General features: G+C 52.1%; 1 protein-coding gene across 3 annotated transcripts in view; it reads left to right on the top strand.

Annotated features, from left to right (window-relative positions):
- Window positions 1-22599, top strand: part of WSCD2 (WSC domain containing 2) — a 116493-nt gene extending 93894 nt beyond the window's left edge. For all 3 annotated transcript variants that reach the window (XM_082700103.1, XM_082700104.1, XM_082700102.1), the window contains 4 exons: window positions 868-1042; window positions 7217-7381; window positions 14142-14342; window positions 20501-22599. In XM_082700103.1, coding sequence (XP_082556229.1) covers window positions 868-1042; window positions 7217-7381; window positions 14142-14342; window positions 20501-20853 — 894 coding nt within the window. In that variant the 3' untranslated portion in view covers window positions 20854-22599. The remainder of the gene's footprint in view (window positions 1-867; window positions 1043-7216; window positions 7382-14141; window positions 14343-20500) is intronic.
- Window positions 22600-22865: the final 266 nt, after the last annotated feature.

Genomic DNA, 22865 nt, shown 5'->3' with positions numbered 1-22865 from the left:
CCTGTTAGAAACGCCATCGGTCACGCCCCACGCAGCTTCACCTGCATACCATCGTCTGGCTGTCCCTCTCTTTCTGCCTCTGCCCTTCAGCGGAGAGGTAAAGTATGTGTTAGGAAGAAGCCGAACCTATTGTGCAAAGTTTGCAGGACTGGCCACAGAGATGCGACCTTGGTGTATTACTAGGTTATTCCTGTCGGGGAGGATTCAGGGCTGCGGGTTGGACAAGGGACAGCAAACTGAGCCCCACCTCACTCTGGCTCAGCTGTTCCACAGAACAAATTAAGCAGTTAGGAGCAGCTGTCCCCAAGAAGAGCGTAGCTGACGTGGGGATCCGTATCCTCTTTGGCTTAAAAGAATGGGCTCAGACAGCTTTTCCCAAAGCGGGGGCTTCGGGTCCCTCTGAGAGCCGAGGCTTTCTGGTGGCAGGGCGCAGGATGGTAAGAAAAGCAGTTTCTTTGTAGTTTTCTTTCTAGTCCTCCTGGAGAAAGCTCTGTCTCCATGCTCAGGTGTCTCTAACGCCTCTCAACCCTCCCCTAATCTCCCCTTTGCAGGAGAAACAGAGCCCTTGGGGGCTCAGAGTCTTGGCAGGCAGAGTGCCTCCTTGGAAAGTAATTACATTGTTTCTTTCTATAGTATTTGCAAAAGGTACCGAAGTGCCTGGTTTTATTTGTCAATTATACCTTAATTAAGCTGGAAAGAAATGCTAGCATGGGAGGGACGTGAAGGGGGCGGGGAACTCATCCAAGTGAAGTTTGGGGACCTTTCAGTCTGGGGATGATTGGGACACCAGGCCTGGTCTGCATGGGGAGTCTGGGCCATCCGTCTGGGGATTTAGTGACGCTCTTCTTTCCCATCTCCCCGGTCCAGGAGTACCCGCTGGCCGCCCTTGCTGGCAATGCCTGCCACTGTGGGTTCCCCACGACGCGATTCCCCCTCCACGAGAGGGAGGACGAGCAGCTCTGTGCCCAGAAGTGTAGTGCAGAAGAGTTTGAGAGCTGCGGGACTCCCAGTTACTTCATTGTGTACCAGACACAAGTCCAAGGTAAGCCGGGGTTCTCCCCCTGGACGCCCCCCACCCCGAGGGCTCCCGGCCTGCCCATCCCAGCCTATCCCGCTCCGACTATGTAGGCCAGAGTGCAGGGGCAAGGGCAGGGCTGGAGAACTTGGCCTGGCTCAGTGATCCCAATGGACAGCAGAGGCAAGGGCCCTAGGCAAGGGATGTGGAGGTTCCAGAGACCCTCATCTCTGTCCCTCATACTGACCCCCCGCCCACCTGGGTGGCTCAACTCCTGTGGTAGAGGCTGTGAGACTGAGTGTGATGTCACTGGGGCTGGGAGTGGGGGATGCGGGTGACCCAGACCTGCAGCAGGATCCTGGGCAAGTCACGGCCCCTTTCCGGGCTTCAGTTTCCCCATCTGCAAAACGCAGCTCTAGATGGTTGATCTCTAGGAGGCCTTTCAATTCCAGGAGTCTGTCCATTTATTTATAAAATCTTCTCTTTCTTCATTTTCTGTCATCCTCTCTTTGCTGGAAGGACCTCGGCTTCTTGCCTGGCTGCCCTCCCGACTCTTGGGGCTGCTGGCCCATAATGGTGGCAGTGCTGAGGGTCTCCTGGTGCTCGAGTCTGTGTTGAGTTCTTAGTTCATGCTTCCTCGCTGAATCCCCTCAGCTCTCCCAGGAGGTGGGAATGGTCAATATGGATGCTTTAACAGGCAGGGAAACTGACACAGAACCGTTAAGAGCCTTGCCCGAGGTCACGCTGCTTATACAATTTCTAGCTGAAAGCCATTTCCCCAGACTGAGGCATCATGAAGTGTGGGTGGCACATAGGGTGCTGGGGCACTCAGGCCAAAGGAAACCCTTGAAGGATTACCCCAGTATCTGAATATCTGAATATGCTGACCACCTACTAAGAACAGGTCCCTTGCCCCACCTCAGCTCTCTGAATGATGTAAAGCCCATAGTAAGCCTATAATCAAGACAACATCATCGCTGTTTTCGAGGTGGGAGGAGCAGGACTCCGGGGTTGGGAACCGGCCACAATTGCACTCTATGAGAGTGCTTTGCTTTCATGTCTCAAACTCCAAAGCCCTTGCTAGAAAACTCTGCCCACAGAGCAAAGAACACTCCCCATATCCCCTGAAGCCTGGAGATACAATGAAACATGATTGGGCTAGACCTCCTTTTCATCTCCAGGAACTGGGCTTCTATGTACAGTTGGGCAGGTTGGGCACTGCACAGTCACAACTTGTAAGATAAGTGGTGCCCAAAAGTCAGGCCATGCTCTGCACTCTAGATAGCAGCACCTCTACCCAGAGGAAGGGCAGAGTGTCTTTTTCTAATGGGCACAAACGTGTCTAAAGAGCTAGTGGCAGCTCCAGTAAGAGCTTGTCCCCTGTTTGGTCCGATGAGGATACCAGTAGTAGCCTCCTGGAGCTTCTTCTGTGGTACTTGAAGTTGTGCTAAGAGCCCAGTGAGCAAGAATCTAGTAAGTGCAGCTCTTAGCTTTGTTTATAGCATAGCGAGGAGGGATGAACATGTGTTAGCATTTAGGAAGTGTGGGTGACTCTGCACAGATCCGTGTGGCCCTGGCCTAAGGCAGAGTCATGCACAGATTAATTATTCCATGACTGTGAATGGCTTTGATGTGGATGAAGCAGACAGTGGAGCCTTTTCAATAGCAGATAAAGAGTCCCTGATGGATGGCTTTGCTCATCCCCTGGGCCATGTCCTCAGGCCATTACTGCTCTCCAGTTTTCCACAATAGGTTTGCAGTCCCTCACACTGGCAAGGTTCGAGAGACCCGAGGTTTATTAGGTTGCCAAGAGTCTGGTCCATCATGATTGCCATTTATTCTGCATTTGCTGTGTGCTAAACCCTGATGTTCCTGCCAGGAATGGGATTCTCCAACACCTACTCTGTGCCAGGTGCTGTCCAAGCCCTTGAGACTGAATTAACTCATTCAGTCCTCGCAAGGACCTAGGTGCCCCTATTATTACTGATCCACACCTGCTCAAAAATTCTAAATACTTAGAAATATTCTGAAATATACAAAAGTTCTAAAATGACTGTCTTCCAACTTGGCACAGAGAGGTTTGGTAGCTGGGCCTGAGTGGCACAGCTAGGACGGGGCAGAGCTGGGATGCAGACCCAGGTGGGGTCTGAATCCTGGGCAACTGCAGCTTCTCAGTATCCATTGAAAATGCTTCCCACGTATTCTCCATTTCATCTTGTAAGGAGATTAGCCCCATTTTCCAGGAAGAAATGGGCTCTGAGAGGGAAAAGCCTTGTTCACGCTTGGCCGTGACAGCCTTGGTATAAGATGAGCTCTGATTCCAAAGCTCTAGCACCTGCTTGGACTTTAGGAGCTGTCTTTTTCAGGGCTGAAATAAACAAATAAACTTTATTTTGCGGGCCGAACACAACAGCCTTTACCTCAGAATGGGTCTTGACCTCCCAGGCAGCATTTGAATGGAGAATGCCGTTTTCTAGAGAAATTGAGGGGCCAGGGTTTTGTTTTCTGTTTTTGATTTTCCTCCCTCCCAACATTTTATGATTGGGGGGGAAAAATTGTCAAACCTCCACAAAAAAACTGGAATCACACCGTGAACACCCACGATGCATCCCATAGACATTTTATTATACGGACTTGACCTTCCATCTCTCCGTTTTGCCATCCTTCGATCCTTCTTATTTTTTCCATGCGTTTCAAAACACCCTTGACCCTTGAACGACATGGGGGTTAGGGGTGGTGATGACCTCCCAGTGTGGTTGAGAAATCCATATTTAACTTTTTTTTTTTTTAAAGATTTTGTTTATTTATTTGGCAGAGAGAGAGAGAGGAGGAAGCAGGGTCCCTGCTGAGCAGAGAGCCCGATGCAGGGCTCGATCTCAGGACCCTGAGATCATGACCCGAGCAGACGGCAGAGGCTTAACCCACTGACCCACCCAAGCGCCCCACACATTGAACTTTTTTTTTTAAGTTTTATTTATTTATTTATTTATTTAAGATTTTATTTATTTATTTGACAGAGAGAGATCACAAGTAGGCAGAGAGGCAGGCAGAGAGAGAGAGAGGAGGAAGCAGGCTCCCTGCTGAGCAGAGAGCCCGATGCAGGGCTCGATCTCAGGACCCTGAGATCATGACCCCAGCAGAAGGCAGAGGCTTAACCCACTGAGCCACCCAAGCGCCCCACACATTTAACTTTTTTTTTTAAGTTTTACTTATTTTTGAGTAATCTCTGTGCTCAGCGCAAAGCTTGAACTCACAAGCTAGAGATTAAGAGTTGCATTGCTCTTCCGACTGAGCCAGCCACGCACCCCCACATTTAACTTTGGACTCCCTAAAAGCTTACCTCACAGCCTGCTGTTGGTCAGAAGCCATACCAGTAACACCAGCGTTCAGTTAACTTATATTTTGTATGTTATTTTGTTATACACTGTATCCAAATAAATAAGCTAGAGAAAAGAATATTATTAAGAAAACACATTTATTATTATTATATTATTACTATTTATTATATGTATTATATATAATATATTATAATTATATTATTGTATATTATAAAATTATTATATATTATTATTAATATTAAGGAAAACACATTTATGGTGATATACTGGATTTATTTAAAAAAAATTCTGTGTGTAGCAGACCTGCACAGTTCAAACCCAGGTCTTTTGAAGGTCACCTCTAAGTTGCATTATTACATGTTCATGTCATTAATTATAATTCAATATTTGCTATTTTTGGCTTTTTAAAAAAATTTTTGAATTTCGCTAATTTTTTTTTTTAAGATTTTAATCTGACAGAGAGGGTGTGAGCACGCACACAAAGGGGGCAACTAACAGAGAGAAAAGCAGGCTCCCGCTGAGCAGGGAGCCCGATGTAGGGCTCTATCCCAGGATCCTGGGATCATGACCTGAGCCAAAGGCAGAGGCTTGACTGGCTGAGCCACGCAGGCTTCCCACTATTGATTTTTTGAAGTAACATTTACATAGCATGAAATGCTCAGATTTTAAGGGGACCATTCAGAGTCAACAGGATAATCCGTACCCCTATCAGAATATAAGACCTAACCAAGAATTTTACACACCTAGTCTTTTTCTGCAGTGTTTCCAGGAAAACTGTCCCCAGACACCCACTTGGCATTAACAAAGACCAAAACTGGATTTATTTTTTCTGAAGTCTGCTCTGAACATACTGAACCTGGGGCGGTGGGGGATGGAGAGCTGGGGCCCCCCAACTGGAAGCCACAGCATGAGGAGGTGTGGTTGATTGGAGCTCTAATGTGGGAGCCCTGTGTTCATACACCTTCCCTCCTGTGACCCTCCCAAGGGCAGCACTGTTATCAGTAGTCCCATTTTATAGGTGAGGAAAGTGAGGCTCAGACCTGTCATTTTTCCCAGGGCACCCAGCAAACAGGTGGTAGAATTGGAATTTCAGTTTAGGAACTCAGATGTTTCCCTGATGGGCTGTTACAAGACATCAGTGTGGCTCCCAGCTAGATCTTGGTAAGGACAGGTCCTGCAGGACAGGAAAGACAACCCTGGGAGGAATTCTGTGAAGGGCAGGATGGGGCATGGTGTCAGGTGCTGCACAGAGCTCCGGGCGGTCACGAGGGCCTCTAGAGGGTCTGAGTCTGTGCATGAGCAGGGCGGAGCTCAGAGGGGAGTTCCTGGGAGCAAGGAGGAGCAGAAAGAGAGTAGAATGGCGAGTGTGGACAGCTCAGCCAGAGGTGGGATGGGAATTGGGTGAGGACAGAGAGGTGTTCCTTTAAAGAGATTTTTGTAATGATGGCATGATTTGTTCATGTGTGAATGTGGATGTGATGGAGCCAGCTGGATGAGAGAAGGGGAGGAGGGCGGACATGGGACCCAGGCACGGGAGCGGTGATAGCCCTTCTCCCTTGGGAGTGGGAGGGAAGGAGGAGCGTGGGGGGGGGGGCAGGTGGTCTGGCGGGCTCAGGGGCAGGCGAAACGTGTCCGGGGGACAGGGCTGTCTGCTGTCCCTTTGTGGTAACTAAGGACCGAGCTCATTGGTCCTGAGTGAGGAGGCAGGGCTAGAACCCCAATCTAGGATTCTCTCCTCTCCTTCCCCCACTGCAGAGTCCCCTATGCTGGGCCTTCCCTCAGCTTCCCTTGCATCTCTAGGGGTCAAAATAAATCAGCACGGTGCCTTCTGTGCTGCAGTGGGAGGTGTTGAGGCTCTGACAACAGGAGCACCCTCAGGACTCTGTAAAGCCAGAGAATCTAGACATACACATGAGGATGAAGACTAAAAAGAAAAAAAAAAAAAAAGGAAAAAATCTCCCCTTTGAGTACTTTATCATTTTAATGTATTTATATGTATTATGTCAATCCTTACAAGATTCCTATAAAGTAAATACTATTATTCCCCGTCTGCCCACCCACTCACCATCCATCCTTCCATCCGTCCACCTACCTACACATCTGTCGTCCATCCATCCACCCAAGACGCTTTTATTATCCCTACTCTGTGCCAGAGGATATAGAAATTGCTAGAGAATCAGCACAGGGCATTATCAAATCATCCTTCGAGTTTACGATGGAGATACGTGACAAGGAGGGGAAGGACCCCATTCAGTAAGGCTCGCCTGGGGAAGAGGGAAGCCAGGCGGGGCTGATTCGGCAGAGCCTGGCAAAAGCGGGGATGGTGCGGGCAGCAAAGTCTTACTGTCCCCGGGGGTACTGCTGGGTCAGGAAGGAGCAGAGCACAGACAGAAAGTGGAGGGACCCTGGAGGCCAGCAGGTGGGTGGGAGGGGTGAGCCTGGAAGGAAACATGAGCCTGGCCACACCTGGCTTGGAGGTCAAGGTCAGAACCCTGGACTGCACCCCATGTAGGCAGATGACTTTGGAGGGTTGTCTTCTAAAGCAAAGGATGGTTGGGGCAGTATGAGAGTGAGTCTCTGTCCTGGGGGGAAACTGAGGCAGGAGATCAGAACTAGCCGGCATTCATTGAATTCCTGCTATGGGATCATCCCTCTTCATCCATGGTCTCCTTCAACCCTCCTGTCAACCCAGTGACAAGGAACCATTTTTCTCCTTTTAGCCATGGGAAGGGAGGGGGCCTGGGGGGGTCCCACACACGACCTGGGCCGCAGGGCTGGGAAGGGGTCGGGGTGGGACTCATGCCCTGCTCCCTTCCTGTCCAGCTCCATCTGCCTGCACCTGACCGTGTCCTGCCCTTTGCAGACAACCGCTGCATGGACCGAAAGTTCCTCCCAGCCAAGTCCAAGCAGCTCATTGCTCTGGCCAGCTTCCCCGGTGCCGGCAACACGTGGGCTCGCCACCTCATCGAGCTGGCCACCGGCTTCTACACTGGCAGCTATTACTTCGACGGTTCCCTCTACAATAAAGGTGAGGAGGCTGGAGTGGACCCACCTGGGGAAGGGCAGGGGGAAACCCTTCCTGCGTCCCTACTATGTGCCACTTGAGTCACCTGGGCATGGTTGCTAAGACCTACTGTGCACTCAGTACCCTGCCTCCTTGTATGCCCCACAAACGTTGCCTGAGCAGCATCTACTCAAAAAGGGGCATTTATCAAGCTCCTACTATGTGCATGCTACCTTCTCTCTCTGGCTAGGGCACTGCAACTTGCCTGGAGCACCAACTCTAGCCAGGTCCCTCCCCACCAATGTCGATGGACCAGCATCTCTGTGCTGTATACAGAGGGAAAGAAGGAGGCTCATTTGGGGAGACATTTACTGAGCACCTACTATGTACCAAGTGTCTTACCTACCCTGAAACCAGTGGTATCTGTTGTGCGGGTGCTTTATTTTCCTTCTGCTCACAGATGTTCACTGAGCGTTTCTGGGCTCCAGAGGCACTTCCTAAGTGTAGTCTCCTGGCAGGCATTTATGGAGCGCTGTGTGCCATGTGCTTCGTGTAGGTTTAGATGGTCATGGACAGACTACTTTGGCCACCAAGAGCCATGCCAGGTGCTCCATTTTTAGCCCAGCATAGTAACCCTAGGACATAGGATGTGGTACCATTTTCCAGATGCAAAAACTGAAGCTTGGAGAGAAAAGGTAACTTACTCCAAGTCACGCACATTGTTTTCAACAGGCTGGTGAAGGATTACAGCCTAGGATATCCCAGTTTCAAAGCCTGCATTCTTACTATTCCCATCATATGGGCAAGAAGACCCTGGGGGTTCTTACTGGGAAACTGAAAACCTTGGGTGAAAGCCCCATTGGATGTGAGCCCCCCCCCCCAGCTCTGGCAGGGGCATCAGGGAAGCAGCTCTATTTGTGAGAGGTTTTGTCTTTACATGGGGCTGCCTGTGGCTGTGGGTCTTTGTGTCTGCAAACCAGATGAAGACCCGCTTACTGGCTGTGTGACTTTGAGCAAGTTTCTGCACCTCTCTGATCCTGCGTCATCATGCATGAATCAGAGATCATGGTATGTCCCTGGTGAGGTCATTGTGAGAGTTAAGAAGTTGCTCCATGTAACAGGCTTAGCACAGAGTGAGCGAGCCATCAGTGTAGGCTGTAAACACTACAGTCTGGGGACCAGGCACTGGGAGAGCCAGGGGACCTCTGTCTGAGGGAGGGAAGCAGGAAGGTCAAGAAGGATGAAAAGGGACAGGTTGAAGGGCGGAGTTAACAAGCGGTCAGGTGTGTCTTAGGATCCCAATGTTTGGTAGGACTGATTTTTTAGTTTTGGCTTATGCGATCATTTATTGAGCATGAAATGTGTTCGAGGCTTCAAGGTGAGGTTTTTTCATGCTTCTATCAGGATCTGAACCCAGGCCCAGGTGTCAACATTACATCCATGCTTTTAACAAACACTTTGTCCTGCTGCCTTTATGGGGGTTGTTGGGAGAAACCCAGGCAGAGTCTGGAATATCTCTGGCTTGTCCTAGAGAGTGGCAAGGAGAAGCAGACTCAGGAAGCATCCCATGGCTGGCCCTTGGGCTGGGGCAGGAACCCTATTTATGGAATTAGAGTTTACAAATATAAGGGTCTTTCAGGATCATCAGTCCAGGGATTCAAAGTGGTTTCATCTCCTGTGTTCATTCCGATGAATCCCTGTTTTAGGTTGATGTGTTAAGAAGGATTCTGAGGTTCTCTTTAAGTGCCTTAATCTAGCAGTGATGCCTGTTGAGGGTATAGAAGGGGGAATGGTGGGCTACATGCCTGATAGGACCACCTCTGATCTAACTCAGCCTCCTAGCTTCAAAGGGAAACTGTGTCTTAAGACAGAGTCAGGGGATTGACTCTTCAGACTGAACGCTGGTAGTTATCAGGTGTGGGACCTTGGGCAAGATTTCATTATTTCCCTGAGGTTCCGTTTCCTCATTTATAATACGGGGATGTCAACAGCGAATGCACACTGGTTTTGAACAAAGATATAAGACAATGTTATGAGGCTCTGGTGTTAAAATACCATTGGTCAGTCCTGCTAACCCCAAGTCCCTCCCCACATGACCTCTGCAGCTGAGACAAATTCAGCTTAAGAAAATCCTCAAACGCTGGGGGGTGGGGGATGGAGAGGGGGTTTGCCGCCCACTGGCTGGTTGGTCTGCTGCCCCCTTTGAGTGTCAGGCTCCAGGTAGTATGTGGTCTTCGTAGTTGGGAAACATGCCAGCCACACGCCCACGACTGTCCTCTCCCTGGATTGTCAGTCCCCACCCACACCCCTCCTAGCTCTTCTGCCTGGAAACCTGCTCTTCCCAAGCCGAGATCACAACCCCCTTCCAGCACCTCTGGCAGACTCCCGCGTCCTCCTGCCCCATCTTCCTTGTTCCCAGAGCTCTCTTTCATCATGGTCCCTATCGTTACAATACGCCATGTCGCCCTTAGTGATACTAAGTGTTGTGGGTGTTTATGGAATGTCTGCGATGGGCCCAGCTCTGGGGTGGGTGCTTTTCTATATTTTGTGATTTAGTCTGGGGCAGGGATGTGCAAAAGTGCACAGGACTCCCCTTGGTGGGGGAGGAGTTCCAGAGAGAGGCTGTGGATGGGGGCAGTGATGTGAGGAGCAGGGGACTATGTGATTGGTCAATGACCATTCGGTGGCATTGGACGGTGGCAGGGGTGAGGGCTGGGGGTGCGACGCAGGAGGGACAGCCAGGACTGGGTGGGCAAAGCCCTTGAAAGCCTATTACGCTGGGGCCCCCGGCTGGGTGCGGAGTGGGGTATGGAGGGATCTCGGGCCGAGGAGTGGTGTGCTGGGATTTGTGTGTGTGAAAATACGCCTCTGGCTGCAGAACTTGGAGAGGATGTCCAGCTGCAGGGACAGTAGTGGGGACAGTGGGAAAGACAGTAGGAGCCCATTGATTGGAAGTGAGGGGCCTCAGGGATGGGCCTGGAGGGGGTTGGTTTCTGTAGGATGAGCTGATGCTCCAGGGACTCTGGCTTTGTGATACTTCAGAGTTTCCTCCCTCATCCCTGCAGCTAACTAGCTGGATAAGGGGGGAAAACCCCCCACCCCTCCGGCTTGAAACCTCCATCTCCTCCTGTGTAACAAGCTTGTGTTCAGTGGGTGACCCCCAGGGTCCTTCTAAGTCTAACGGGCTGCTTGGCACTTTGTCTGCAACCTCCTCTTCTCTCCTCCTGGCAACAGCCTGCCCCCCGGAGGGGCTGCTGAGTGAAGGAGGGGTACCGGGGGAGAACATTCTCCTGGAATCCGACTGTATGTGCCACTTGCATTCTGCCCCCTCTTGCCCTTACCCAGAGAGGCTGGCCATCTGCAAAACATGATTTTCTCTGTGTCTGTGTCCATCTGTCTTTGTCTCCCTTTCTCCTTTTTTGTCTTCTTTTGTGTCTGTGTCTGCTTTTCCCCTTCTTCCTCCCTCTCCCTCGGCCCCCTCTCCCCTCTCTGTCCTCCTCCCCATCTCAGGGACCCCACTGCCGGGAGTGCAGGCTCCAGCTCTCTGGGCTGAGTGAATCCCGAGGCAGGAGGGGCTGGGATGACTGCCCAGAGTTCGGCAGGGCCTTTCTCCGCTCCTGGGGGCCACACAGATGTGGCGGGACGTGGATGAGGCAGGCTCTTAGGGGCCTTTCCCTCCCCAGTAAACAGCAGGGCATGCAGAAATGTGGAGCCCTGCCTCCTGCCCCTCTCCGTGACAGCTTCTTTAACTGCAGAGTGCACAAGCACATGTCATAGTGGGCAGTGGGGTGGAGAGGAGAATAAATAGCTTATTCTCCAAAGCCTCGACCATTGTCTGGCTTCTCAGAGTCTCTGAGGGTCCCATGCATGCCCCAGTGAGCTGCTATTATGGTGAACCGTCAAAGGAACAGGATTGAAATGCTCCGCACAGATGCAATGGAGCTGGGTACTGCATCACGGAGGAGGGGAGAGGGGGCCCCCGGTGGTTGAGTTCAGCAATTCCGCTCTGGCCCCCCTCTTGCATCCCTGATTGAAATCACCTAGAAGGCCCTCCCTGGAGGCTGCTGGAGCAACCATCCCTAGTTCCTCAGGCAGGCAGATCCCATGCAGATTCTTAAAGGCTCCTTCCTAGACAGAGAACTCCTCTCTCTGGGAGGCATTGTGCTAAATGGAATTTTCTCCACCTACCTACTTTTGCAGTGCCCTTACAGACTAACTTCTTAGGAGACCTACATCTGGAGTCTAGACCAGGTCTTTTCCAATATGTGTAATCTTTGTATCTTGATAAACACTGTGCTGGGTTGACTCTACCATGTAACAGAGAAATGGACTCCAGGTCTCACAATGCACCAAAACTGATTTTTTTAAATTAACATATAATGTATTATTTGCCCACAGGGGTATAGGTCTGTGAATCATCAGTCTTGCACAATTCACATCACTCAACATAGCACATACCCTCCCCAGTGTCCATCACCCAACCACTCTATCCCTCCCTTCCCACCCCCCAGCAACACTCAGTTTTGTTTCTGATATTAAGAATCTCTTATGGTTTGTCTCCCTGCTGATCCTGTCTTGTTTCATTTTTTTCCTCCCTATCCCCTACAATCCCCTACTCTGCTCTCAAATTCCTCATATCAGAGAGATCATATGATAATTGTCTTTCTCTGATTAACTTATTACGCTAAGCATAATACCCTCTAGTTCCATCCATGTTGTTGCAAATGGCAAGACTTTGGGTTTTTGATGGCTGCATAGTATTCCAGAGTGTATATATACACATCTTCTTTATCCATTCATCTGTTGATGGCAAAAGCTGATTTAAACTACCGTAACCCCTCTGCCACGTTTCTAGTTCTCTTCCTTCTCTGAGAACCTGTATGTGTCCTTATGTAACCCCCGCACGTGTTTTTCTCTTACTGTGCGCATGCTGAAATGCATTTTGGCAAAGATAAAATGCCATCCTAGATGGGAAGTTCCTTGTCTGTGTCGTGGGGCACTTTACTGATGGAATGTGGGGCTGCATGCCTTGAAATTGGACCCAACTCATGGGCCAACATCTGTATCCCAGGCTCTGCTCTCTAGCTCCCAGACCCCACTCCTCGTTGTGCCATGACATGGGGCAGTCCGTGGGGCTCCAACACGGGGTGAATATTTCCTTCTGGGCAGGGGCCAGTGCTAATTTGCAAGGCTAAGATACTTCCTGAGGTTTCACTTGGCAAGTCCCAGGATGGAATCTAGCTCAGGATATGATATTCCAGTTCTTGTGACCCCAGCGGGGAGTCGGGGGGTGGGTTGTTGTACCTTTTCTGAAACTGGACTTTTACCTTTTCTAAAACCTGATCTCCAGGAACAGAAATAGGTACCAGGCTGGCCTCATTGTAATCCACCTTATTAAAAGCCTCAGAAACCTTTGTGCCTGGGACAAGGAGAGAAAAGGGGAGGAAGCGTGGCTTCTCAGCCCATCGTGTCCCCCCCAACACTTGTTGTCATTGAGCTGCCATTGATTGAACTCCTCCTCTGGGCCTCATTGATTTTCTCAAACAGCCCGGTGAAGAAGCAGCAGCGTGGTTCCATTTTATAGATGAGGAAACGGAGGCCCAAAGAAATAACTTGGAGTTGGAAAAACAGCGGGTATCTTGAAGGCGTCATCTGAGAACATTTCTTCTTGGCTTTCAAGATGCCATCCAAGTGCCTTCGCTCCCGGGAGAGCAGGAGGCCTAAGAGCTCAGTCTCTGGCGCCTAGATGGCTTGGGTTTGAATCTTGGCTTCATGTCTCCCTCCCTTGCTCTAGAGCTTGGGCAAATTCTTTGATCTCCCGGTGCCTCAGTTGTCCTTATCCATAAAAATCTCTCCTAGGATCAGTGCAAGCATGGAGTTGCCCAATTACATGAAAGGCTCAGGTCAGTGTCCAGCATACCATTGGTGCCAGAGAAACATTCTCCTGCAACCCACAACTTCTGTCAGTTCCTCGGCTTTTGAAAGGAAAATCTGATCTTGTCCTGCTGTCTATCCTTTTTCAGGGATTCCTAATCTTTGTGGTCTTAGTGCTGAACTCTCCATCATGACTGCTACAATCCAATCTGACTTTACACTCCCCTCTTTTCCCCCTCAGAAGTCATCCATGTGACACATTTCTTCTGATGCACCCAGGACCTTTATATCTGCTATTCCCCTCACACCTTTCCCTTCCTCTCTCGGGCTAGTCATTCCTTCTCATCCTTTCCATGTCAGTTTACACCCCTTCCCCTCCAGGTTGCACCCGTGTCTGTTTCACGAGTCTCTCACCATCTGGGACCAGCAGCCTTGTAGTGCATGTCCTTCTCACAGTAACAGCAGAGCATATAAGACTAAACGAACATGTGACGCACCTGGGGGCTATGCTAGAAAACCACTTCTGTCCTCATTGCCCTGGCCAAGGAGAGTCACAGGGCTATGCCTGGAGACATACACTCCACCCAAAGAGGACTCCCCCAGTGCGTCCCTCTCCCGTGCTTCTTGGGGCACCTGGGCATGAAATCCCAGCCACTTCTGTGGCACAGTGGCTCATTGTGGTCAACGAGGTCATGATCTGCATTACCTGACTCCCAAAGATGGCAAGACCCATGAAGATTTTTGCAGATTTTATTCCCACCTGCCAGCACAGTGCCTGGCACACAGGTACTCAGTAAACATGGGCAGAAACAAGTGAATGCAGCAGGCTTCCTGAGTTGGCCTGGGGTACTGGGCAGGACTCCTGTCCCTGGGCTCACTGCTCTGTATCTCCCTCCTTTGACTGGAGCAGGGTTCAAAGGTGAGCGGGACCACTGGCGCAGCGGCAGGACCATCTGCATCAAGACACATGAGAGTGGCCAGAAGGAGATTGAGGCCTTCGATGCTGCCATCTTGCTCATTCGTAACCCCTACAAGGCACTCATGGCTGAGTTCAACCGCAAGTACGGCGGCCACATTGGCTTTGCTGCACACGCCCACTGGAAGGGCAAAGGTACTGAAGGGATGGGGGTGAGGGGCAGGCTGCCTTGCGGGGGTGGGCGGTATAGCTGGTGCTAGGTGCTGCCGGGGATCCAGAAGGGTTCCCCATGGCCTCCAGCCCATAAGCTGCACCTGCTGGGAGCCCGATGGGGTCACAGGCAGCCGTCAAGGGCATGGGCTCAAGAGCGAGACTCCCTGGGTTCAAACCCCAGCTCCACCATCTCCCAGCACTTTGGCTTGTCCCGCCTACACAATGGGGTTAATAATAGTGGGGCTCTAAGAGTTTAACCCTTTAAAAACACTCAGTAATTATGGAGATGGAGATCCTCGTGTAATTGATATGGGATGGCTGGAAGCAGTTTCAAGAGCCCTTTCCTGGGAGTCGGGAGACCAGAATCCAGCCCATGGTCAGAATTCAGCCCATGGTCAGTGGCTGATGGCCAGGAGGTCACTCAAGAGCCCCGTAAGAACTCACAGAGCATCATTTCAATGAACCACCTCCAACAGCTCTGGATTGGGAGGCTCAGAGAGGGTAAGTGACTTGTGCCAGGTCACACAAATGACTGTGCCAGCTGAGGAGTGAAAAAGTTGGCCCCGCAGCCGTGAATTTAATATGATCAGGGTTTGAGATTCACTTCTGGCACTTAGTAGATGACGGCTTTGTGGATAAAGATCTCAGTCCAGAGCCATGTGGATAAAGATCTCAGTCCAGAGCCGGTGGCCCACGATCGTGGTGAGAGCATTGAAGTCAGACCCAACTTTGAGCATCTTGAAAAACTTTAAGCCCTCTGGCTCTTAAAATCCCATATCCAGGACACCTGGGTGGCTCAATCATTGAGCGTCTGTTTTCGGCTCGGGTCATGATCCCAGGGTCCTGGGATCGAGCCCTGCATTGGGCTCCCTGCTCTGAGGGAGGCCTGCTTCTCCCTCTCCCACTCTCCCTACTGTGTTCCCTCTTTCACTGTCTCTCTCTCCCTCTCAAATAAAATCTTTATAAAAAAAAAATCCCATATCCATTATCACCCGCATCTCCATCACTATAAGGAGAGTCTTGAAACCCCATAATTAACCCCGTTTTAGAGATGGGACGAGCCAAGTTCAGAGAGGTGAAGAGGCTTTCCCCGGAGGTAGTGGACCTGGGGTTTGACCCCACACAGTTTTGCTCCTGAACCCAAGCCCTTACCCACTGAGCTATGATGATGGATGGGATAAAATGTCGATGGAACAGTGGGGTCAGTCAGTCCAGTTGGTGTTCCATAAAGGGGAGCTCCCTCCACCTTAGCCTCCAGGAACCAGGCTGCTTCAGCCTCAGCCTTGAAGGGGTGCTCTCCCACTTCACCCCTCCTAAAGCTGCTCCAAAGCCCCCACACACACTGCCCCCCCACATACACAGGTGTTAACGCGGCCATCCTGTGGTTAATGATGTCATTCCTTAAAACCCCTGGGCCTGTCTGGCCACCGGGGCCCTGGCTTCCCAGTTCAGTCCAGGGGGTCCTCTGTCCCTCCCCTTGCTTCATTCCCCCTCTCAGAGAGTGGGAGCTTAGGTGGTGACATTTGTTCCACTGTTCCCAGAAGAGGTTTCTGATTCATTTGTGGAACGGTTGGAAATGAACACTCAGGGCTAGGCTGAGAAGTCTGCAGGTGCACTTGGCAGAGGCCTGGCTGAGCAAAGACTTTGCCAGCCCAGCTGGAAAGGACCTGGGGGCGACCAAGCCCAGGGGTCCTCAGCCCCTGCCACACAGCAGCCACGCCTCCCTGGAGGAGTGGGGACAAAGCCCAGTGCCCCGACCACACTGGGACCATTGCTGGAATGCAACCTTTGCTCCAGTGTTATTTTTTTTTAAAGCTCTCACTGCTTCTAGAGTGCAGGTAGGACCCCAAACCTCGGTTGGCCCTCTATTGATTAACAGGGAAACTGAGGCCCAGAGAGAGGCAGGAACCTGCCAAGGTCATTCGGGCACCCAGGGACAGGAGTAAAATCCAACTATCTGCCTCCCAGGCTTCCTGCTGCCCCCAGGGGGAAGAGAGGGGACTCCATGGGGCAGCTCCCAGTCTGAGTTCTTTGCATTCATTGGGTCATTTAAACCTAATTCCTGGAGGAGGTAAGAAAGGTTGCTGGTCACCGCAGCATTCCATTGCACAGGTGAGAAAACCAGCCCAGGAAGGGAGCAATCACGGGGCTAAGCAAGCATGACCCCAGGCATTGGCTCCCAAGCTGTCTCTTACCTAGGGGTGACCCTGGCTTTGTGATGAGTTCACAGCTTGCCCGGCCTGGCACCTGGTCTCAGGTTCAGGCAGTTCCCGTTCCTAGGAGCCGCCTGGCCTCTCTTTCCTCCCTCGGAGCAGCTGGGAGCTTGCAAACCGAAGGTTAGGGAGGAGTCAGGACCTGCTGCAGCACGAGACTGCAGGGCAATGGAGAGAGAAGGTTCCAGCACACGCATCTCCTGGCAGAGGGCCTAGGGTCCCCACAGTAGCCTGGGATGGGGAGCCTTCTCTCTGTATCCCCTCCCGGGCCTGACCCAAGTCTTCAGGGCTCTGAGAGCCTTCCCCCAAAGAACCCCTTTTCTTTCTTTGCTCTTGGCTTTCCCATCTGGCCCCTGCAGGCACTTGAGTTGAGACCCTGGCTTTAGAGTGCCCTTGCCAGCCATGCCAGCACACGTAGCCTGGGGGAATGGGTTAGAAACGCGTATCCTCCAGCCCCACACCTTCCCACCCCACAACCTGCTGCATCAGAAACTCAGAGGGGGCCTGGCAGTCTGTGTTTTCCCAGTCTCTCCAGACGTTTCTGATACACACTCCAATTTAAGAACCACCGCCTTAAACCCTTGCTGCTCCCAGTGGGGTCTCTGTAGCAGTGCCTTGACCCCACCTGGAAGAGGGTTTAGAAAAGCCCAGCTCAGCCCTCAGGATCCCTGAATGGGAATCTGCACTTGAAAAAGATCCCCGCCACACACACACCCCTCACCTGAAGCTTCCAGTGCACTTGAATGTTTGGGCATCATTGCCTAGGGTGGGAGGGTTCCCCGCCCCCCCCCAAAGCAGAGGTCCCCATTGGGGAGCAGGTCCACCCCTCCCTGCCGGTGCCCGCTTTTCCATGTAGAGCTGGAGCAAGGCTCTTGCAACCCTCCCCGCGCCCCCCATTTTTGGTTCCATAATGTTAATTTTACAGTCTCCCTGGAGTGGGTCCAAAGCAAAGTTTTATGTGATATGATTACACAAGGTGAATTGTCCCGGATCCGTTTAATGAAACAGACTGTGTTTAATGATTCCGCAGGGAATTAAGTGCAGTTAAGCTATTAATCAGGCCCTGGTTCCTCCCCCTGGCAAGAGGCGGGAGTTCCTAGGGGCCCTGCCAGTTGCTCGTGGGTGACTGTTTTGGCAGAACCGGTGCCAGGACCCATGGTCTGGGGCTCAGCGTGCCTTTATGACCCACTGGGACGGGGATCCTGTGCTCATCAGGGCTCTTGTTTATAATTTTTTTCTTTTTAGTGAAGTAATTCAGGAGCTTCCAGGAAGGAATCTGGGGGGAGGGGGGGTAGGTGAGCAGCTATTGCTGAAGCAGCCCGGGGGAGTTCTAGCCTTGTTGGTGGGAAGCGCTGACCCAGCTGATGGGACATAAGGGGGTGCATCTTGGTTACGCCAGGGCACTTACCTCCAGAATCCTCGTACCAGCAGCTGACATTGAAGGAGCCACTCCTGGGGCCTGGGGCCGGGGTCCTGGCCCCTCTGCTTCTGTTCCCTCTCGCGTCCAGGATGCAGGTCTTAGCACAGTTCTTTCACCGATGGGTAAACTGAGTCTCGAGACCAACCGAGGTCCCCCCACTGCCACAACTAACAGAGAGAGGAAGGGGGTTGTGAACACTGCTGTCTGCTTCCAAAATGGTCTGTGCCCAGACCCTGAGCCTTAAACAACCCCTGAAGAAGCACCCAAGGTTGGGACCACCTCTGCAGGCCCCTGACCACCCTGCAGATGGGTCTTCCCTCTCCTTTTTGGGGGGAGCTTGTGCAGTAACCCCCCAGCAAATACCTGAGATGATTGGTCAGAAGTAGCCCGGCCTAGAAATCTGATCCTTGTGCTCCTGGGCAACTGAGTCCCACCTTCATCCTGCTGGGCTTCTATGGTAAGAGCAGCAGGTGTCTGGACCTCGTAGGGATGTGTGCAGGGGTGGGTGGAGGACTCAGGAGGGGGCAGACTCCAAAAAAAAAAAAAAATTACAACAGACTATGTACATGCTCTACGTTCTTCTAATCACTCAGATACATCTGGTCTTAACCCATTACAACAGTGTGGGCCCAATTAGCCAGACACCTTGTAAATCATCTATCGTAAAGATAAAAGATATCCTTGTCCCCAGCATTCACGTTTCCCTAGCAGCAGCGGTGTTCCGGGCGCTGGGGGAGCAGGAGGCTCGCCACGGGGTTGGATGGGTTTTGCAAAGAAAGAGGAGCCCTTTATCATGTCACAGTTTGGCGGTGGGGAATTCCAATTTAGTTCACAGCCGTTCGTTGAGCCCCTGCTGGGGGTAAGGCAGTGGGAGGGAGTGGGGTGAGGCTGCTGGTGCCTCGGAAAGATTAGGACCTGGGGCCTGGCTGTGTGACCTTGGGCCGGTCACTTCCCTTCTCTGAGCCTCCTGTCTCCTCACTGGTGATACAAGTCTGCAATAGCCCTTTCCCTTCAGGGTACACTTTAGGATTAAAGGAGATTGTAAGTACCCATCACCCAGCAAAGGAGGAGGATTTCGTTGTCAAGAAGCAACTGGGCTCCCCCAGCCCAGCTGGGGAGACTGATAGACCCTCATTCAAAAAGCAGATCCCTCTGGGGGTACAGGGTGGCATTGCCTCTGTGAGCAGCAGGGGTGTGGCTCCCGGGTTTCAGAGCACCCGCCTGTGACTGTCCATCGGGGGCTCAGCATCCCTTTCTCCCTTCCCGACGTTCTCTGTGACACCCCCCTCCTCTGCAGGGACTTCTCATTCTGTCCATTTCTGCAGCCCCAGGACTGGCTTTGCAGCTCTTTGAGATCCTCTCTGGGGCTTCCCAAGCAATCAGCCACATTCTGGTGTAGCCTGTCTTCAAGCCAGACCACCCCAACACACCGTTCCCTGTTCGTGACAGTCCCCCCGCTGCCAGATTACCGCAGCAAGGTAATAAACTGAAAACAAAAACAAACAATCCAAAACAACAACAACAACAAAAAAAAACATGATGAAAAGTAGAACAGTAAGGCAAAGATTGCAAGATAGATAATCTGACTTAAACTATACCCCCAGCCTGGTCTACTGGAGAGAGACACAATACACGGGGTTGTGGAGGGGGCAGTGAAGCCCAGAGGCAGCACCAGCCTGGGCCTGGGGAGTCCGGGGAGACACGGTCCTAGCTCAGAACAATGACAGGAAGAGAAACAGGCAGCATTTACTGAGCACCTACTGGGTACAGGGTGCCGTGCTAAAACCCTCAGAGCCTTTTTTGTTTGTGGGCAAGTCACTTTTTTGTTGTTTTAAATTCAAGTTAGTTAACACATAGTATAGATTATTAATTTCGGGTAAAATTTAGGAGTAATCCGTTGCATATAATACCCAGTACTGATTCTGTCAAGTACCTTCCTTAATGCCCATCACCCAGTTACCCCATCCCCCCAGCCAAACCTCATATGCTTTTATTCACTTCTCTATTCAAAGGTCCTACTCTCCTCCTGTGAGTATATAACATCACTAAACAGGACAACTTGATCTGATCGTTCAAAGCCCAGACTTTGAAACCAGACTGTTTGGTTTCAAATCCTGGCTCTGCCATTGCATAGCTGTGTGACCTTCAGCAAGTTACTTGACCTCTCTGTGCCTCACTTTTGGTTCAAGGAAGAGAACGGTTGCCTTGAGGAATAAGCAAATTACTAGCTACACTAATGCAAACGTATATAAAAACACAATAACATGCATTTATGGAGAAGGCTGGGGCAGCCACGCAGGAAGCACCTAAGAGTGGTTACTGTTCTCTCCAAAGACAAGAAAAGGCGGAGAACATTGCAGGTAGCAGCAACAGCACGGAGGTGGGAGGGACTGGGCCAGTGTGGGATCTGAAGGAGTGAAGGGCGTTGCCGTAACTGCCTTGATCCTGACCCTGGTCCTCTGGGCGCCCCTCCCCTTCTCTGACCCTGCCCTGCCTCCTCTCCCCAGAGTGGCCAGAGTTCGTGAGGAACTATGCCCCGTGGTGGGCCACTCACACGCTGGACTGGCTCAAGTTTGGCAAGAAGGTGCTGGTGGTGCACTTTGAGGACCTGAAGCAGGACCTCTTCGTCCAGCTGGGCCGCATGGTCAGCCTGCTGGGCGTGGCCGTCAGGGAGGACCGGCTACTGTGCGTGGAGAGCCAGAAGGACGGCAACTTCAAGCGCTCGGGCCTCCGCAAGCTCGAGTATGACCCCTACACGGCTGACATGCAGAAGGTCATCTCGGCCTACATCAAGATGGTGGATGCGGCCCTTAAGGGGAGGAACCTCACGGGCGTCCCCGACGACTACTACCCCAGATGATGCCTGGGCTGGGGAAGAGGGGGTTGGGAGTCCCCACCCAGCTGGGGTCTCGAGGTTCTCCTCCCTTGGGGAACCTCCCCCCAACCTGTCCTCTCTTTCTGGTTTGGGAACAATCCCCATGGTGGCTGTTGGCCCTCAGTGGAGTTTCCTGCATGACGAAGGAAGCTCAAGGGAAGAGACCGTGGGGGTACTCCCCACCCAACTCCCTGCTGGTTTGGGGCACTCGAGCCCCATGGACCCTTGCCTGTCTGCGGTGCCCCAGCCCCCACCACTCAGGATCCCGCCTGTAGGGAGCGAGGGCTCACAGTGTCCCCCGAGAAGCAGGTGTCCCACTGCAGAAATCAAAGATATTGATTCGAGAGCTAAAGGGATGGTCGAGGGAGAAAGTGGCCCCGGGTGCTCTTCCCTTCCAGGCTGAGCATTCACGGCCTCCCCTTCTCTCCTCCACGCCCCAGGGAAGCAGGGACTCCAACATGGACCCAGATTGCTTCTGCTGGAAGAAGGGTCTCTGACACTCGGTGGGAGCTATGGAGGCGTGGTACCCCCAGGAGGTTAACGGGCACTGCCATGTGGGGGCTGGTGTGAGGAGCCCACCCCCCAGGTCCCACGGCTCCGAGAAACAATCTGGTTGCCAGAATGCTGCCCTTCCCTGCTCCCCCCCCCTCACTGTACCCAGGAGGGGACCTTGGCATCTTTGATCCCACTCCCAGGGGTCCTCAGGTGCCAGCAGTTAACCCCAGGATGGTCACATGCTACAAGCAAAAGCTTGAATAAGACTGACCGCACCCAGGGGCAGCTCTCCCACAGTGGGGCCCAACACAGTGACCCTATACTGCCCTCTGACCCCTAGCAGGGGGTCCTTTGGTATCCAGGTGAGAGAGCCTGGAGTGCTCCACATCAGGTGGGGACCTTGATCCACACAGATCGCCCACTACCTTCCCAGATCACCGACCACCCCTTGGTCCTAGTCCTGTGGGGCCAGCTCCCCTGGAAATGATTCTTTAAGGAAGAGAATGGTTCTTTCGTTTCCATAGAAACACACCTCCCTTGGTGGTAAGACATCAAACCAAAGGATTCTCCAGGACCTGGGTCGCTAACCATCAGTCTCAGAAAGCACTGATTCAGGACCCCATCTGTCCCACCTCGGATCCCAGTGGCTTCATGTCCTGCCCACACCTGCACCGCCCCCTACAACATAGACGCAAAAGCCATAGGTCCCAGAGCTTTGCTCTTCTGTCTGGAGCAGCCCCCCGTCAGCCCCTCTGAAGGCTTGGGGTGCAGGTAAATGCTCTTTCCCAAATACCCAAGAGACTATGGAGAAGGTGACTGTAAAGAGATCTATTTTTTTAAGAGGAATATAACTACTACGTTCTGCCCCTTGGCACCTGGCCACGCAAAGAGAAGCAGGGCTTAGGGACTGGGCCTGTGGTTCTCTTCCCTGACCCCCTCCTCTGTGAGATTTGCCCCCCACCCAGGCTCAGGACCCAGCCAGGGAGCCCGGAATGTATTTTGTACCGTGTTTCCATGTTTCTCCCCGCTCCTCCCCACCCCAGGCTAGTTTCTAGTCTTCTGAGAAGCAGTAGACGGCATGGCCTCCCCTCCCACGGGGACATCTGCTCTCTCTGGGAGCCATGGGGTCTGAGACCTGGGCCCGTTCTGCTGGCGGTCGCCTCAGGCCGCAGGCCTCTGTCTGAAGATTCCTCAGGTCAACACCGTCATTAAAAGCGAGTTTTGTTGCTGATTCTATCACGTGGTAGAGTGTTGTGTAAGGCGAGTTCACAAACGGGTTTTTCTCTTTTTTTGGTTCTGGGGCAGGTCGTTGTGTCTGTGCTTGGGAATTTGGGGGTGTGGGGTGTGTGTGTGTGTAAAATTGTGTTCACCTGCCCTTCTGAGTGAAGAGACTGCGTCCCCCATGTTCACATGACAACTTTTTTTTTTTTTATGGCAACTTTTTTTTAACCACCCCACTTCTAAGGCGTTTGTGTCAGCTCCCATGTGTAGACAGGAGCGGG

Source organism: Mustela nivalis (genome assembly GCF_964662115.1).
Source record: "Mustela nivalis genome assembly, chromosome: 14".
Classification (NCBI taxonomy): Eukaryota; Metazoa; Chordata; class Mammalia; order Carnivora; family Mustelidae; genus Mustela; species Mustela nivalis.
The sequence above is the reverse complement of the archived record's forward strand: the minus strand, read 5'-3'. Positions and strand labels throughout refer to the sequence as shown.